The following is a 14,545-nucleotide window of genomic DNA, read 5'->3' as shown; positions in this document are numbered from 1 at the left end:
TGTTCAGCTGTAGCCCAACTATAGCATAAAGTAAATCCTTTGTCTTCTGTATGCAACATATAACCAATATAACATTACCCATTTATTTATAATCACTGTGTCTGTGGTTGAACGCTCCACCAAAGCCATTAGTGCCATATTTCTGATATAAAGCTCTTATGTTGTTTTCTTGTGTCCACTCGGCCTATTGCTGCTCTAAGTGGTCTGGTTTTACTTAGAGCTTGGCGCTCTTGATGTAACAGCATGAAGTCCCATTGTGTTTTCAGTTCTGCTCCTTGAGGCTGGGTATAAAGTATGTATTTAGATGGTGTTTATAATGAACAAATGCTGAAGACTTTATGCTGAATGTATCACCTAGAGATATTGTGAAATGTGTTTGTATATTTTATTGTTTATTAACTTTACGATTTTGGTACATAAGTGGAAGTTGGTTATGTTAATTTCCATGCAAATGACAATTTTTATGACTGACAATGTTTAGATTTCAAGATACCTTGTTGTGTTTTTTTTTTTTTTTTACTTTGTATTGCCATCTAGCGGCTGAAGTGTGAATTTCACTCTGAGATATGGGGCCATAATAACTTATACAGCACAGATGAAAAAAAAGATACAAAAAAATCTTTAAAAAACACAAAACACAACTTGTCCTTTAAGTCGTGAGTGTGTGTGTGTGTGTGTGTGTGTGTGTGTGTGTGTGTGTGTGTGTGTGTGTGTGTGTGTGTGTGTGTGTGTGTGTGTGTGTGTGTGTGTGTGTGTGTGTGTGTGGGTGTGCGTGCGTGTGTGTGTGTGTTTTGGCTATTTAGCATTAAACTATAACACAGACCAATATTTTGCAGTTTGTTCACTGTATGCAACAATATTGATCTAAAACAGTTTCATAATAGAACCAGGTCTATTAACTTACTGTTAACAAAACTGCAGAATGAATAAGGTGACTTTTCATGATAGTACTCAGCTGATTTTAATTTATAAATTTTAATAGCTGAAATTTTGTTTTGTTAAATGTTTGAACAAGAGAGAACATGGTGATCACATAGTTAAAGCTCATGAAGGTCAATTTTACATAGTATGTCCTTTTAATAATTATTTCAGTTAATGTTCAAGTCTAGGTCAATGATGGGATTGTTTTGGTTTGATGGATCTGTTTTTTTCTCCCTAACATTATATGTGTTGGTGTAATAGGTCCTTGTTTTAGGCAAACAAATTCCTTAGTGAAAAATAAACAGATTCACCACTGAGGACATTTGGTCTCTATGCACAAGTACCTACATGCTCTTACGCCTAATAAGTGAGCCACCCTCTCCCTTAGGATAACACTGAACTAAATTAAGGTGAAAAGGAAGCTCATTTCAATGAGAGAATCTGATTAATCTCTAGTGTTTTATTATCACGCACTCTGCTCCTTTGGGCATTGGGGACAGTGACATAGTTTGTGGGAGTAACCTGAGTTGTCTTAGAACAGCCTTCCCTAAAGACCCTCCAACACGTAACGTCAAGCATCTTCTTGTCTTTTGTACCTGGAAAATGGGCTCTGCGGTGTGGAGGGCATTAAATTGACAAAAGGAGGACTCTGCCTGGTTTAAAAGCTTTAAAATTGCTTATGAATTTTGTACTTTATAGAGACGTTTGCAGCAAGAATGGATGAAATGGAAGACAAAATGGGAGAGGCGGTGGACGAGGGGTTGGTGGGAATGGGACTGCGTGTGTCTGTGTCCCCAGCACAGACGGCCTTCTACATCATACTGGTGATGATGGGAATTCTGGGAAACGCCACAGTGGTGGGAGTGATTGGGAAAAGTGTTATAATGGATCGAGGCGGAGGTCGTAATTCGGATATTATCATTATTAACATGTCTCTGTCCAACCTGCTGGTGTCAGTCATGAGGAACACACTACTGATCATCTCAGACATCGGGCTTGAGGTAAGTACCACTGTAAATAAAAACACAGAAAATCAGATTTGTCCTATAAAGCCTCATCAACATTGATAAAAACTGCAATTCATCTTGTCCCATATTATAGTGTGTTTCAACAGGGCCTCAAGCATTTTTTTTCTAGAATAATGTATCACCAATGTTTAACAGGTAATTTTGTTATAGACTAGTTTAATTGTACACTTAAGCGAAAACTTAAAAAATTTGGTCCAACCTAAAAATAAAATCAGTCAATGACCAAAGTAACTAATTGGATCAGATATTACTACACAAAAGGAATATCTGTCATTATTTTTGGGAGGGAGGGGCAAGAAGCCTCACATGGACCCACACCCCTCAGTATCATAAAGGGGGTCAACAGACCCCATTGTCTCCCCCGTCTACCCCCCTGTCTGTCAGATTTAGACTGTATAGCCTATGTCAAACTGTTCATTACTACTGCTACTACTAAAGTTGATGGGCACTATTGTATATTTCTAATTGCACTCTCTGTTTTACAGCTTTTCTCATCTAAAGAGTGGTGCCAGTTTCTGATGGGTGTGTGGGTGTGGCTGCGCTCGGTGAACGTGTGGTCAACCCTGTTCCTCAGTGCATTTCACCTCCAGACTCTGAGGCGAGTCGCTCCTGCCATGGGTAACATGAGCGGGCTCCATGGACCCCCAAAGATGCTGCTCATCACCCTGGGATTCATCTGGATCCTTAACTACATCTACTGCATCCCAGCGCACATTTTCTCCACCAATGGGGATGTCAACAGCACCGAGGTTAGGATCATATCATTGAATCCTTTTAGTTGTATTAACTTTAAATACGTACTTTGTAACTTTTCTGGTGAGAATCCACTACTTGCTTTCCTCTATGGAGATGCTTTTATGGAGATGGTTTTATTCAGTTACAGGTGTTTTCATTGCTAGAAATCCTGTATTTTTCCAGTGAGCAGAGTAACCTCTCCACAGATCTGCCCTATAACTAGGTTTGGTGGTGATACATGCTTATTAATTATTAATTAATCATTGCATTTATATAGAGCTTTTCAAGACATCCATAGTTCTTTACAGTTCATTGTTCTGACTGAGGAACAGAGGCTGCCATTTGGCACCACTGGCTCCTCTGACCACGACCAACAGTCACGCACACTCCACTTTCTTACTAGGCAATGTAGGAGGACACGATGACAGCTTTTGCCACTGCCACCCAACTGTGGCACCTAGAATTCCCAGTGGTTTCCCATCCAAGTACTACCCCAGGCCCAGCTTTGCTTAGCTTCTGAGATCTGACCAGGCTTTGCCAAGCTGTTGTGCTTGTCTGGCTCCATGGAGACGGATATCTTTAATGTTACATATTGTGAAACATTCTAGGCTAAGCAATAACACCTCCATGGAGACAGGTAAATAGTAAACAAGTAAATATATGTATAAGATCTGCAGAATACAGCCATAAAGAATTATGTAGCATGAATCTAATCGTACAAAGAAAAATGGCCTGACTTAATACGTTTTGAGTAGCTCTTAGCTGTCTGGAAAAGGTAAGACATTTCTGTAGTAGTTCTACCAGATGCATTAATGCTGTTGTTGCACAAAACTGAATGCTGACTTTGCCTTAAAACTTTTTTTAAACTCGAAATTAGCTTTCTGGCTGTTGTTAGTTTAATTTGACACTATTTACAGCAACAACTAAGTTTGCATATATAGTTTTTTCTTAATTTAGGTATATTGTAGGTTTGATGTTCTTCTTGTCTTGACATTTTTCATTCCAGACTCTGATGTTGGTGAGCAGCACAACACGCCCCCTGCTAGGCTGTGTGTGGAATTTCCCCACCAGATTTAGTGGTCTTGCATATGCCACCACCTCCATGGTCATCCACGAAACAATACCAATTATTCTGATGGCCCTCACCAACCTGGCCTCCCTCTACACCCTGTACACCCACGGCAGGATGCGCAGCTCGGTGCATGATGCTCCCATGATAAAGCGGGTCCCAGCTGAGAGAAGGGCGGCCAAGGTATGACAAAAACAACCAGACAATGAATTTAAATGTGTTAGTTGAGGTTTTAGCATCAGTCAAATGACTGTAAAATTATCCACAAGTGCAGTAATATGAGATAGTAGTAGAACTGTCCACTGGATGATTTGAAAATTTAAAATAAATTTGAATAATATAGGAACTGTAGTGTATTTTAAACCGCATTGCATCAGATTACCCTCCCTTTAACAGAGCTGTATTTGACAGTTGACTCTTCTGTGTGTCTCAGGTCATCCTCGCTCTCATTATGTTGTTTATTGCTTCCTGGGGAACCAGCATCATCTCCGTGAATTATTTCAACTACAACCGAGGCTCCTCGTCTGAGTTTCTTCTAGTCATTGCCCGATTTGCAAACATTATATTCATTGCCTTTTCACCTGCTGTTCTGGCAATTGGTCACCGGAGGCTGCGCTCATTCATCAAATCACTGCTCAATCACTGAACACTGACATTTTGTACTGACAATGGACAATGAATTATAAATTGTACATTTTATAGATAATTGTACTTATTAAAAAAAACTATTACTATATATATATATATATAAAACTATATACTGCATATTAATTCACCCTCTTTTACTAGTATTAATCCTGGATGATGTTCAAGGTATGGGTAGGACTCTCAATGTAGCCCTCTGCCCAATTTTTGTTGGGTCACAAACTTTCTGGTTAATTTGCCCATACTGTATACATGGTACTTTCTACTCCATATACCATGTACCATCATAACCTCAATAAGTACGAGTGATTTAATTTTTTACATTAAGCCCAAAATTGTGGGATGTCTGAAAGGTTCATTGTAAAACTTACAATGGACAATACCTACTGCATTTACCTCTGAAAGGAACGTTATAATTAGCCAAAATAGATCCCTGTTGAAGCCACAAAAATCACCAAAACCTCCCCCTCGTATATTTGTCATGTGACCCTCAGTTATTAACACTAAAGACCAGGGCAGGCTCTTTGCAGTGTTCCCATTTTTCAACATTAGCTTTCCTGTCATTCTTGATAGAAGGATAAAGTTCAATAATTATTTGACTGCATTTAATACAGTTGCAAAAAGACAGAAAAATACAAAACAATACGATTTTCAAATAATCTATAGGTAGTTTTAGAGAAACAAAAATAAACAAAAAAAAAAATGCTTTCTGTTAACTCATCAGTGTTCAGGCGTTTCTTTCACCTGTATTATGTGTCCCCCTTTAAGAACATCCGAAACCGTTTGTTTACCGTGCTCTTCTTGTTTCTTTGTTTCTTCCCAGCATTTCAGCAGTTCCAATCTCTGCTGTATCATCCCTACTATTTTCCTCCTTAGTTTACCATGTCCTAGAGCCACCACTAGAGGGCTGAAACCTACGAAAAGAGAGGCCGAGAAGTGTGCCACAGTGAGCAACCCCTCGGTATGGTGCCCTCTGTCATGGTTGTAATAGGTCACAGCTGCCACCTGCAAAACCCAGCACACAACAAACAGCGCCACCAGGGACATGATCACGTGACCTGCTTTACGCTCACTTGCTACATGTTTGCTCAGTTCCTCTTGGCTCTCTCCTGCCTCTCTACCTGCTGTAACTGCTCTTATGTGCCTGGCAAGGGCATGCAGGGTTGCCAGGTTGGTGCAAATCATCAAAATCAAAGGCAAGATTTCATTTAGGGCAAGCGACGTAGATGCAAAAGCTGAACCTTGTTGGTTTGTGGGGAACTCCCATATGCAACCCAGAAGAGGTCTGGTGGTGCAGCTAATGACCATGAGCTCAACTGTGACGTTGCCCTGAACATGAGTAGTGTAGAAAAGCGCTGGAAGGGAAAATGCAAGGTTAGCGGCCCACACAACAGCGAGGACTATCCAAACTCTCCGTCTCTCCTGCTGCTGAGCCAGAGGTCCAAAAGCAACATGGCGGCGTTTTAACGTGGTGCAGTGGAAGATACTGAGAGCCAATGTGACCCAACAACCCACAGCTCTCCACCAAACCCACAAGAGCATAAAGACCCTGCACCAGCCGTCATTCAGCGAGAGCTCCAGGCCAAGGTCGGACACAAAAATAGGAACAGTCCTAAAGAGAGAGGTCAGCAGGTTGGCCACTGATAGATGGACCAGAATGGTATCAGAGGATGAGAGTCGGTGGGTTGGACTATTGATTGCAGTTTGAAACACCTGTACAGAAAAAAATACAACATTTTTATGAAACTTTAAAGGCCCTATATTATCCAAAATTGACTCTTGTGAGTTTTGAGCCATGGTAAAACATTACCTTCTTTGAAACATACTTGGAGTTATGTTTTGTTTGATTCACACATGTTTGAATAACCTTTTATTATTAGTTTTCTACATCTTCAAAGCTCAAAATGCTCTGTTCTACTTAATGATGTCATGAAGAAGTAGTTTTCAAGTTAACAGCTCCTTTTACCTTTAAATCATTTGAAATCAGCAATTCCAGGGCTGAAATGATCCAAGTGATTCTAGTGAAGATGTATGGGGTGTAAAATACAATGGAGCACTTCATTATCACATGACAGCAGGTGTTTTCAATTTGAGAGAAGAACTCAGCCTAAATATACAGAGTTTGTGCTTTAAATATGTGTGAATAAAAACAAAACACAACTTCAGGTATGTTTGTGATGAGGAAGCAACATTATAACAGAGAACAGAAAACAGTGTAATATAGGATCATTAAGTAGTGAAAAAGACAAGTAAATAAACACTACACACAAAAAGTAAACATAAAGTAGGTACACTATGAAAATCTTGTGGTGTAGGGTCCACAACCTGCTTGTCTCTATGGAGATGTTATTGCTTACCTTGGAATGTTCCACAGTATGACACTAAAAACACCTGTAATTGAATGAAAGTGAGCTTGATTGATTTGGATGTTACAATGGCAAACATTTTAGAAAAGGCAATAACAACTCAGTAGATACAAGCAGGTGTCAGATGACCTCCAGGAAATTACATAGTGGACCTTTAAAAACAAAATTGCTAGTTTGCTGGTCTATCTGCAATAACACAGTATTGTATTGTATGTCAAAACAATGCATATCTATTAGTAATATCTCACCACATAAATCACCAAAATATTTCCCAAAATGCCAAAAAGGACTAAAAATCCAAACAGAATAGCTTCAGCAGTGAGGACCTCTGACATGGCATCACCATGGACATGGCGACATGGACAATGCAGCCTTTTTCAGTTTCCAAACTTGTCTATGGACAGCATAATTTCACTCCCCTACCTCAGTCTTGTATATATATAGGCCGCCAATGCACCCATGAATGAAATCTATATAAATCAATCACTCAGCATGACCAACAAAGCATATATTTTTCCGCTTGTTCTTTGAGCGTTAACTTCTGCTGCCTCATGTTGTGACAATGGTAAGTGCTCACAGCAAATAAATGTGATGTTTATTAGTCGGTGATGGTCCACTGATCTGATATGTCCCCAGACTGCAGATGACACAGTTTTAGCAAATATGTCCCATGTGACCAGGGCAAAGGAGCTTGGACACGGAGTGTTGGTGACGAAGCTCTTTTACCTTTTGTGCTAATTGATTGTTGACTGAGATGGCTATCCCAGGGGCAAGGACAGAAATCCCCAGAGATCTTGTCACTAGACATTCATTTCAACAATCAAACAGCAGACTTTTGTAAATTTGTTTTGTTTGTTATGGACTGATGTAATGGTGAAATGTAGAAATGGTAATCTATATTTTATAAGATGAAACTCATTTTGTAAATGCATAATGCTTTGCTTTGTTAATATGTGTACGATATTGTGTGTTTAGGTCAGAGAGTGGACAGTGTGAATTTTTCTTATTGTTGACTGAATGTACTTGCATTGTATAATTGATGTCTGTAAATCACAGCAGAAGGAAAACTAATTATTTAGCTATAATCTGGTCCAGAGCATGTCTGTTTTTATGAGCTTTGTGAGTCTCTGTACATTGTCCCTTCAAATAAAGTCTAAAGTATAAATAATAAAGTAACCCATTGTTAGAAGGAATATTAAAGGTTAACAACAATATCTACAAGCCATGCAAGATCAATTCTGCCCCGCTTTTTGTGTTTTTAGTATTTTCGATATCTGGATTTTTATATTCTTAGAATTTCTATGTTCTGAATAAGATGCATGGCACGCATGTGACACATTCAAAACTCACCCAAAGAGTCTGACCATTGAAATAGTTGACTTTCAACGCACAGCGAGGTGAGGGCAAAAGTTACCCAGCTACACTTGTCAAGCGACACAGTGTGTGTAGGTGTGTTTCATTTTAGAGGACATGCGCACGAGAAATATCACTGATTACACATAATTAGCCTACGAATGTTTCTATAAATCTTGTTCCCGTCATGTATCCTATATGCTACTTTAAATTCTCATGTGTAAGTCACCCTTTAGAGCTCTCACCATTTATTTTCCAAACACTGACTAGTGCACTCCTGACACCTCTTCATGCCGAGGCTCTGTGTGGGAAGATGACTCAGGGCGAAGCGACATTACAAGACTACAAATATTTAGTGCACGCGAGCACCCACGCTCCCCGTCCTTTCAGGGCACGCGCTCCATCGCCACACTTTCGCACAGCGGGCATCAAAGCCTTTACGTTTACGTCAAGCCAGACAGGAAGAAGAAAGGCAAGTCTAAAGCGACAGCCGGGTCCCCTCTTCTAATCTCTTCATATAAAGGTAAATCTGATCCTAAGATCATGTGCAACTGATTCGTTTGTGTTATGTTTCGTGCAAGGTCATACCGAGTAGATACCCGCATTAAAATGTGCTCTCTGTCGCAGATGCGCGCCCAGAACACAGTGTGTGGAGGCGCTCGCTGTGTTTCACCGACGTCGTTGTGAGCATTTGAAGCGGAGCAGATCAAATGGCAGACATCAGATCTTGTCATCTACATCTTATACACTGTGTGTGAGAATATTCAAGGTGAAATGAAGCGGGAACATGGACAGTCCCTGCTCGCCTTGTGGGCATTGTTTCTACACTGCACATCACAGCAGACAGCATCTTCATCCTCCTCCTTACAGGTGAGCACCAGGGTTCATGTGGAGACGCCTCTGAGAAGGAGTCCGCAGACTGAACACAGTATTAGGAATGACAGTCAGATCATGAGAAAGCCAGCTGCAGAACCAGAGGAGCCATTAGATCACATGACTTTTAACACCAGCAGAGCTATTATGGTGCCTGGGAGGTCACGGGGGTCTCCAAGCAGAAGAACAGAGGATGGGGTCTCGCCTCTGTGCGCCTATCGTGTGATTGAAGGGGGCATTGGAGGGCAACTCTGCTTTCGACGCACACTGCTAGAGTATAAGTGCCAGGAAGGACAATGCAGGACAGTGGTGTCCTCTAAAAATTTTGTGGCAAATATTCTCATTAATGGCAGTGTACTGTTACAGTGGACACAGGGAGAACAGTCCACAGTGAACATAGGCAACAGTCAGAACATGAGCAAAGATCATGGGACTAATGTGACAACTTCTCACAGTGCTGTGAGTGGGAGGCGTTACAGAAGAGGGGGCTTTGAGCTGAGCTGTTGGTGGAATGGGAGTTACACTCAGTTTGAATGCAGTGGGGTGCAACTGGCACATGGCTGCCGAGACTACCTGCTGACGGAGCTACATGAAAACATCCCCTATCGCTTCTGCCTGCGCTCCCTGGACAGGCCCAGGATCCAGGAGCAGGACTGTGTGGAGTTCACCCTGCCTCCGTCCGGGATGCAAGACATAGTAATAGCTATGACAACTGTGGGAGGAGCTATTTGTGTAATGCTGGTTATTATTTGTTTACTGGTTGCATATATAACTGAAAATATTATGAGCCCAACCACAACACACACTTACTCATATCGCACCCATTCGTGCCATTGAGTGCCATGAGTGGTGATCTATCCTAAACCTCCTCCTAAATATGCTTCATGCCTCTATACTAACGTCATCACCATGTGAATTAACTGAAGCACAATATGGGGGCTTTTTTTTTCTTACTAATTGCCTTGCTAACCTCTGCACTGACTGAACCAAAACTTAACATCCTTCATATTGTATAAGAGCTGTTCTATGGCATGTTAATGTGGACAGAATCTCTGTGATTTTAAATCTGTCAGTGTTATTGCTGGCAGAAGTTTACAGCAATACAACTATATGGCTTTGAATCAAGCCTATATATTTTCTGCCTTGGTTTTGCTACTGGTTCAGTCCTGCTTATGCCCATGGCCAGTTTCTCAGAGTTGTTAATATTAAGATACACACACAAAAAAATATTAATCGGCCTATTAAAATTATATCAAAATAAACTATAGGCCGTAAGGATGATCATACTCAATAATTTCTTTTCGTAGCTGCATAAAATTTGAAAACATTCTAAACAAGTCAAAAGTGCACTTGTGAAACTAACCTTCCTACTTGTATACCTCTGTAAGGGGCAATACCACTTTCTGCAGTGTGGGCTACAATCAGTGCTGTGCCAATAACTGACCTTTTGAATGATTCAATAAACTTAATTGAGCACTTTCCCAGTGCCTTTTTGATTTGGTTATTGAAATAAATGCTCTTAGATCAAATTACCTATTTTATATTTTGATGTTACAATATTTTTTATTCCTAGTCTAGAATATTTTTCAACCAACCACATAGCTCATGCTCATTTTGATTTGAAAAAACTTTAACATTTTGTGAATATTCTTTTCCTATTCCTCTTCTCAATACAAGTAAGTTAGTAAACAAAGGGTTTTTGTTCTTTCTAAGTCTTCTCTGTTATTTTTCTGTGAAGTGTTCTAATTGGACTACAAAGTTTTACGCACATAAACTCCGCCCGTAATGACGTCATCTTGTTATAAAGCGGAGCAGCGGCGCACCGCCATTTTATTTCCTGTTTCGAAATAGACTTGTTTGCGTGGTAGATACATTGTAGTTGTTTGATAGTGTAAATCTGTTAGGGATTATCTCAACACTTTTACACATTGTTAGGGACAATATAGTTCTTTTGCCGTTTGTTGTTTTTTGTTGTTTACAGCCGAAGACGTGATGCCGAGCCACCCTCTTCGAGTTGCGGTGGTGTGCTCTAGCAACCAGAACCGCAGTATGGAGGCTCACAATATCCTCAGGTAAAGACGAAGAGTAGGCCTGGAACAGGGCCGACGTCTGGAGAACCCCCACAGCCTTGTCTTGTGGGGAACAAAGCCGTTTGTGAACCGCCCGGGATGATCCAACGTGAGGCAGCCGGCCAGGCCTCTGCGCACTAAACAATGGACACGTTGCCCTGAGTCACAATGAGGATGTGGCATTTTATTCTTGTCTGTTTAGGCGCCAATCCCCCTTTGGCTGAGAACAGACCTGACCTTTTACAAATCTGGTCTTTTTAAGCTTTTTAAAAATGGCCCTATGGCGTTGGCGATTTCCCCATATCATACTTGTAATCAACAACGCCCCCTACAGGCTTGAATCCGACATGACAAATGGACCTGACTATTTCAGTTATAACATTTAACATATCTGTTTACATCTGACTATAGACTGGGGACACGCAGTTACCTTAGTGTTCAGTAAAGGCCTCAGAGGTTCAGCAAAATGCAGATGAGGAAATGGCAAAAGTGCAATAAAAATCATCTTCAAGAAAGTTTTTGTCATTTGTAACGTTTTGCTACTTTTTTTTTTGTCTTGCAGTAAACGAGGGTTTGATGTCCGTTCATTTGGGACAGGCTCACATGTGAAGTTGCCTGGCCCTGCACCGGATAAGCCAAATGTGTACGACTTCAAAACTACATACGAACAGATGTACAACGACTTGGTTCGCAAGGATAAGGAACTGTATCCCTGTACATGCCCATCATCTTTGCTAACTTCACAGGGGGAATTTCATTGTACTGAAATCTTTGTCATTTGTAATACTTGATCTAGTTTCACACAATGATGATAGTGTAGCCAGTGTTCTAAATGTGCTGATATGTTGGTCTATAAATTCCAGGTAAGAATTTATAGTGTATGTATTGATTGGTTGACAGAGAAAAGTTTAACTGCATTTACTTTCACTTACTATTTCTTGTAAGATAGACTAAGGTTATTATAGGTTAGCCCACATTTTATTTGCACCATCCATGTTCTTATGCTAAATGAGTTTTATCAGAGAATCGATTCTTATTAAAAAAAAAAAAAAGTAAACCATTCAAGAGTACAGATCATATTTGATATATCAAACGGGGGAAACTATAATGTCTTAGGTGGCACCTAAAATCTACCCCCATCAAATTTGAACCTGTGTTTTTGGTATCATCTTCAAAAGCATGTTCTCTGTAATGCGCATGCTCAAAACATTGCACCATCCAGTAAGACTCCTGCCTTCTACTGAGATGTAGCTTCGAAACTACGCCACTAGATGGTGCTGTAGTGTCGTATATAGACAGCGACTGTTGCGTTGCATATTTGTTACAAAAATGTTTTATGTACATGAGACTGACCTTGTGCTAAAATGCACTAACTAAACAGCTCTGAAGTCTGTAGTGTATTTGTATAATGTTCTTGCTATTCTTTGTATTATGTTGGGCATTCCTTGACCCCATTGTTTCAGATATACACAGAATGGTATTCTTCATATGTTAGACCGTAACAAACGCATCAAAGCAAAGCCAGAGCGTTTCCAAAACTGCAAGGACAAGTTTGATCTGATCATCACTTGTGAGGAGAGGGTGTATGACCAAGTACTAGAGGGTGAGGATTTTACGGAAAAATGCAATGTTGACTAATTAAATGCTGAAAAAATGCTTTCAGTAACTGTGTATTATTTATTCTTTGTGCAGATTTTAACTCTAAAGAGGAAGAGTTGTCACAGCCTGTGCATGTCATCAATGTAGATATTCAAGATAACCATGAAGAAGCCACTCTGGGAGCTTTCCTCATTTGTGAACTGTGTCAATGTGTGAGTGGTCTTTGATGTCTGGCTGGTTTAACAATTCTTAATTAATTGTGACACTATTCTGTTTTAAAATGTTTAGGTGTAGTTCTGACATAAACAGATGATAGAACTTGTATTTGCCCCATAATGGAGAAATAGCAAAGTTAATATAAGTTAAAATTAAGAGTAATAACTTTAAAAAATGATAACTAACTCCTCTAAATAGAATATTAGAAATACTTAGAATAGACTTAATGGTATTATTGCCTTGAGTTAATTGCACTGTTATTGCACTGAAAATACTCTGTCCTCTGCAGCTTCAACACACGGATGACATGGAGAATGAAATTGATGAGCTCCTACAAGACTTGGAGGATAAAAGTAAAAGGACTTTCCTACACACTGTGTGCTTCTACTGAATGAATAGAAAATGCAATAATCACACGTTCCAATAACAAGCATTCAGATCACAAACTATGGACAGTGTCCCATCATAGGTAACATAATTTACAGTGTGCCTGTTGAAGCTCAGAGCCACAAAAGCTGGACTGAACATGGCTGCTGTGATGAAAGTGAATCCCTTAGGTGAAAATGTTACCTCCCAGAAGAGTAGGAACTGCCTGCTTGAGCTCTGGCTTTTTCTGCAGGGCCTCTATCCCTGTACAGTCAAATCACTCAACCATGCAACTCATAAGCATTCAGCACAGGTGACTCTTTGAAATGAATTTTTGTATGGCATATTACCATAGATGAGATTTTTTTTTTGTCCTGTAAATTTCCGTAATTCTAATTCACAAGCATTTAGTTTTCACCTTGGGTATCCAGGATTGTATTTATTTCAAGGGGTCAAACTGAGAGAAGTAACTGAGTGGATTATTCTATGCGACTGTAATGATGAGAATTAAGTTAAATATTTGTTGCCTAATAATAAGTAACCAAATGTACAGAAGCTCTTCAATGTATTTTCTGTATAATGTGTACATTTATAATCAAGGTGCACTTGCTGTATATCAGGGCATCTTTTTTTTTTTTTTTTTTTTTTGTAAATTGAAGTTTTTTGTTAGAAGAGCTCAAATGAGTGCCTGATTTTCTGTATGAATTTGATTCTGCAAAAAATTGTTGATGAAAGTAGTTTGTCTCTCAGTTTGTTAAACTTGCTCTTCACAGCGTATACGAGCAAACCATCAAATCATTTTAGATTTGACTGGTTCCAGTAATGTCTAGTTGGGGTGTGTTGAAAGATAAAAGAATAAATAGGATATCACCCCCTCAAATCAGAAAAAAACATGTCAACATCTTGTTTTACTTTGACAAATGAATAAATTACGTAAACAGTCAGTGTGAATTGGCCATTTTTTACATTGTATTTCTGTAGCAACAGCTAGATTTCTACATAAAGGTAAAACGATCCCAGAACTATAGGTCGTCTCATCTGAAAAGACTTAAATTTAAGTTTTTGAAGATGCTAATGCTAAGCTGTTACAGATCATTGTACAGTCTCATTATCAAAGGGCATCACATCATCATCTATCAGCCTTGATATGTTTGTGGTGAAGACTGTTGATGTAGCCTACTCCAAAAACATGCAAGTTATTTTTAGATCACAAAGATGTTTAACATCTAAGTATGTTTGTTTCTTCACTTCTTTGTTGAAATCTTATCATTAATGTTATTTCTGCTTGGTGTAAGCATCTGAGTG

General features: G+C 39.6%; 4 protein-coding genes across 5 annotated transcripts; 3 read left to right on the top strand and 1 right to left on the bottom strand.

Annotated features, from left to right (window-relative positions):
- The first annotated feature begins 1,682 nt into the window (after positions 1-1,682).
- Positions 1,683-4,399, top strand: LOC110168731 (olfactory receptor class A-like protein 4). Its single transcript, XM_020934219.1, has 4 exons — positions 1,683-1,922; positions 2,435-2,698; positions 3,691-3,936; positions 4,187-4,399. The coding sequence occupies exons 1-4, from the start codon at positions 1,692-1,694 to the stop codon at positions 4,397-4,399; spliced, it is 954 nt and encodes a 317-aa protein (XP_020789878.1). The 5' UTR covers positions 1,683-1,691.
- A 596-nt stretch (positions 4,400-4,995) lies between these two features.
- On the bottom strand, positions 4,996-7,144 carry LOC110168779 (olfactory receptor class A-like protein 4). Of its 2 annotated transcripts, none has more exons than XM_020934267.2 (2): positions 7,013-7,144; positions 4,996-6,111 (listed from the first exon to the last, which is right to left on the bottom strand). In XM_020934267.2, exons 1-2 carry the CDS (start codon positions 7,097-7,099, stop codon positions 5,119-5,121), a joined length of 1,080 nt encoding a protein of 359 aa, XP_020789926.1. In that variant the 5' UTR covers positions 7,100-7,144; the 3' UTR covers positions 4,996-5,118. The 2 variants fall into 2 exon arrangements, 1 of the variants encoding a protein (XP_020789926.1); XR_008633120.1 differs by lacking the exon at positions 7,013-7,144 and adding an exon at positions 6,209-6,419 and having other exon boundaries at positions 6,022-6,111.
- Positions 7,145-8,268: 1,124 nt separating this feature from the next.
- Positions 8,269-10,714, top strand: fndc10 (fibronectin type III domain containing 10). Its single transcript, XM_055160782.1, has 2 exons — positions 8,269-8,640; positions 8,745-10,714. Exon 2 carries the CDS (start codon positions 8,892-8,894, stop codon positions 9,825-9,827), a length of 936 nt encoding a protein of 311 aa, XP_055016757.1. The 5' UTR covers positions 8,269-8,640; positions 8,745-8,891; the 3' UTR covers positions 9,828-10,714.
- A 116-nt stretch (positions 10,715-10,830) lies between these two features.
- ssu72 (SSU72 homolog, RNA polymerase II CTD phosphatase) lies at positions 10,831-14,184 on the top strand. Its single transcript, XM_020934209.2, has 5 exons — positions 10,831-11,062; positions 11,622-11,765; positions 12,523-12,662; positions 12,752-12,870; positions 13,164-14,184. The coding sequence occupies exons 1-5, from the start codon at positions 10,983-10,985 to the stop codon at positions 13,263-13,265; spliced, it is 585 nt and encodes a 194-aa protein (XP_020789868.1). The 5' UTR covers positions 10,831-10,982; the 3' UTR covers positions 13,266-14,184.
- The last annotated feature ends 361 nt before the right edge of the window (positions 14,185-14,545 follow it).

Source organism: Boleophthalmus pectinirostris, unplaced genomic scaffold (genome assembly GCF_026225935.1).
Source record: "Boleophthalmus pectinirostris isolate CB_2022bp ecotype Guang Dong unplaced genomic scaffold, ASM2622593v1 HiC_scaffold_3, whole genome shotgun sequence".
In the NCBI taxonomy this organism is placed as follows: Eukaryota; Metazoa; Chordata; class Actinopteri; order Gobiiformes; family Gobiidae; genus Boleophthalmus; species Boleophthalmus pectinirostris.
This window is presented reverse-complemented; position numbering and strand designations above follow the sequence as displayed.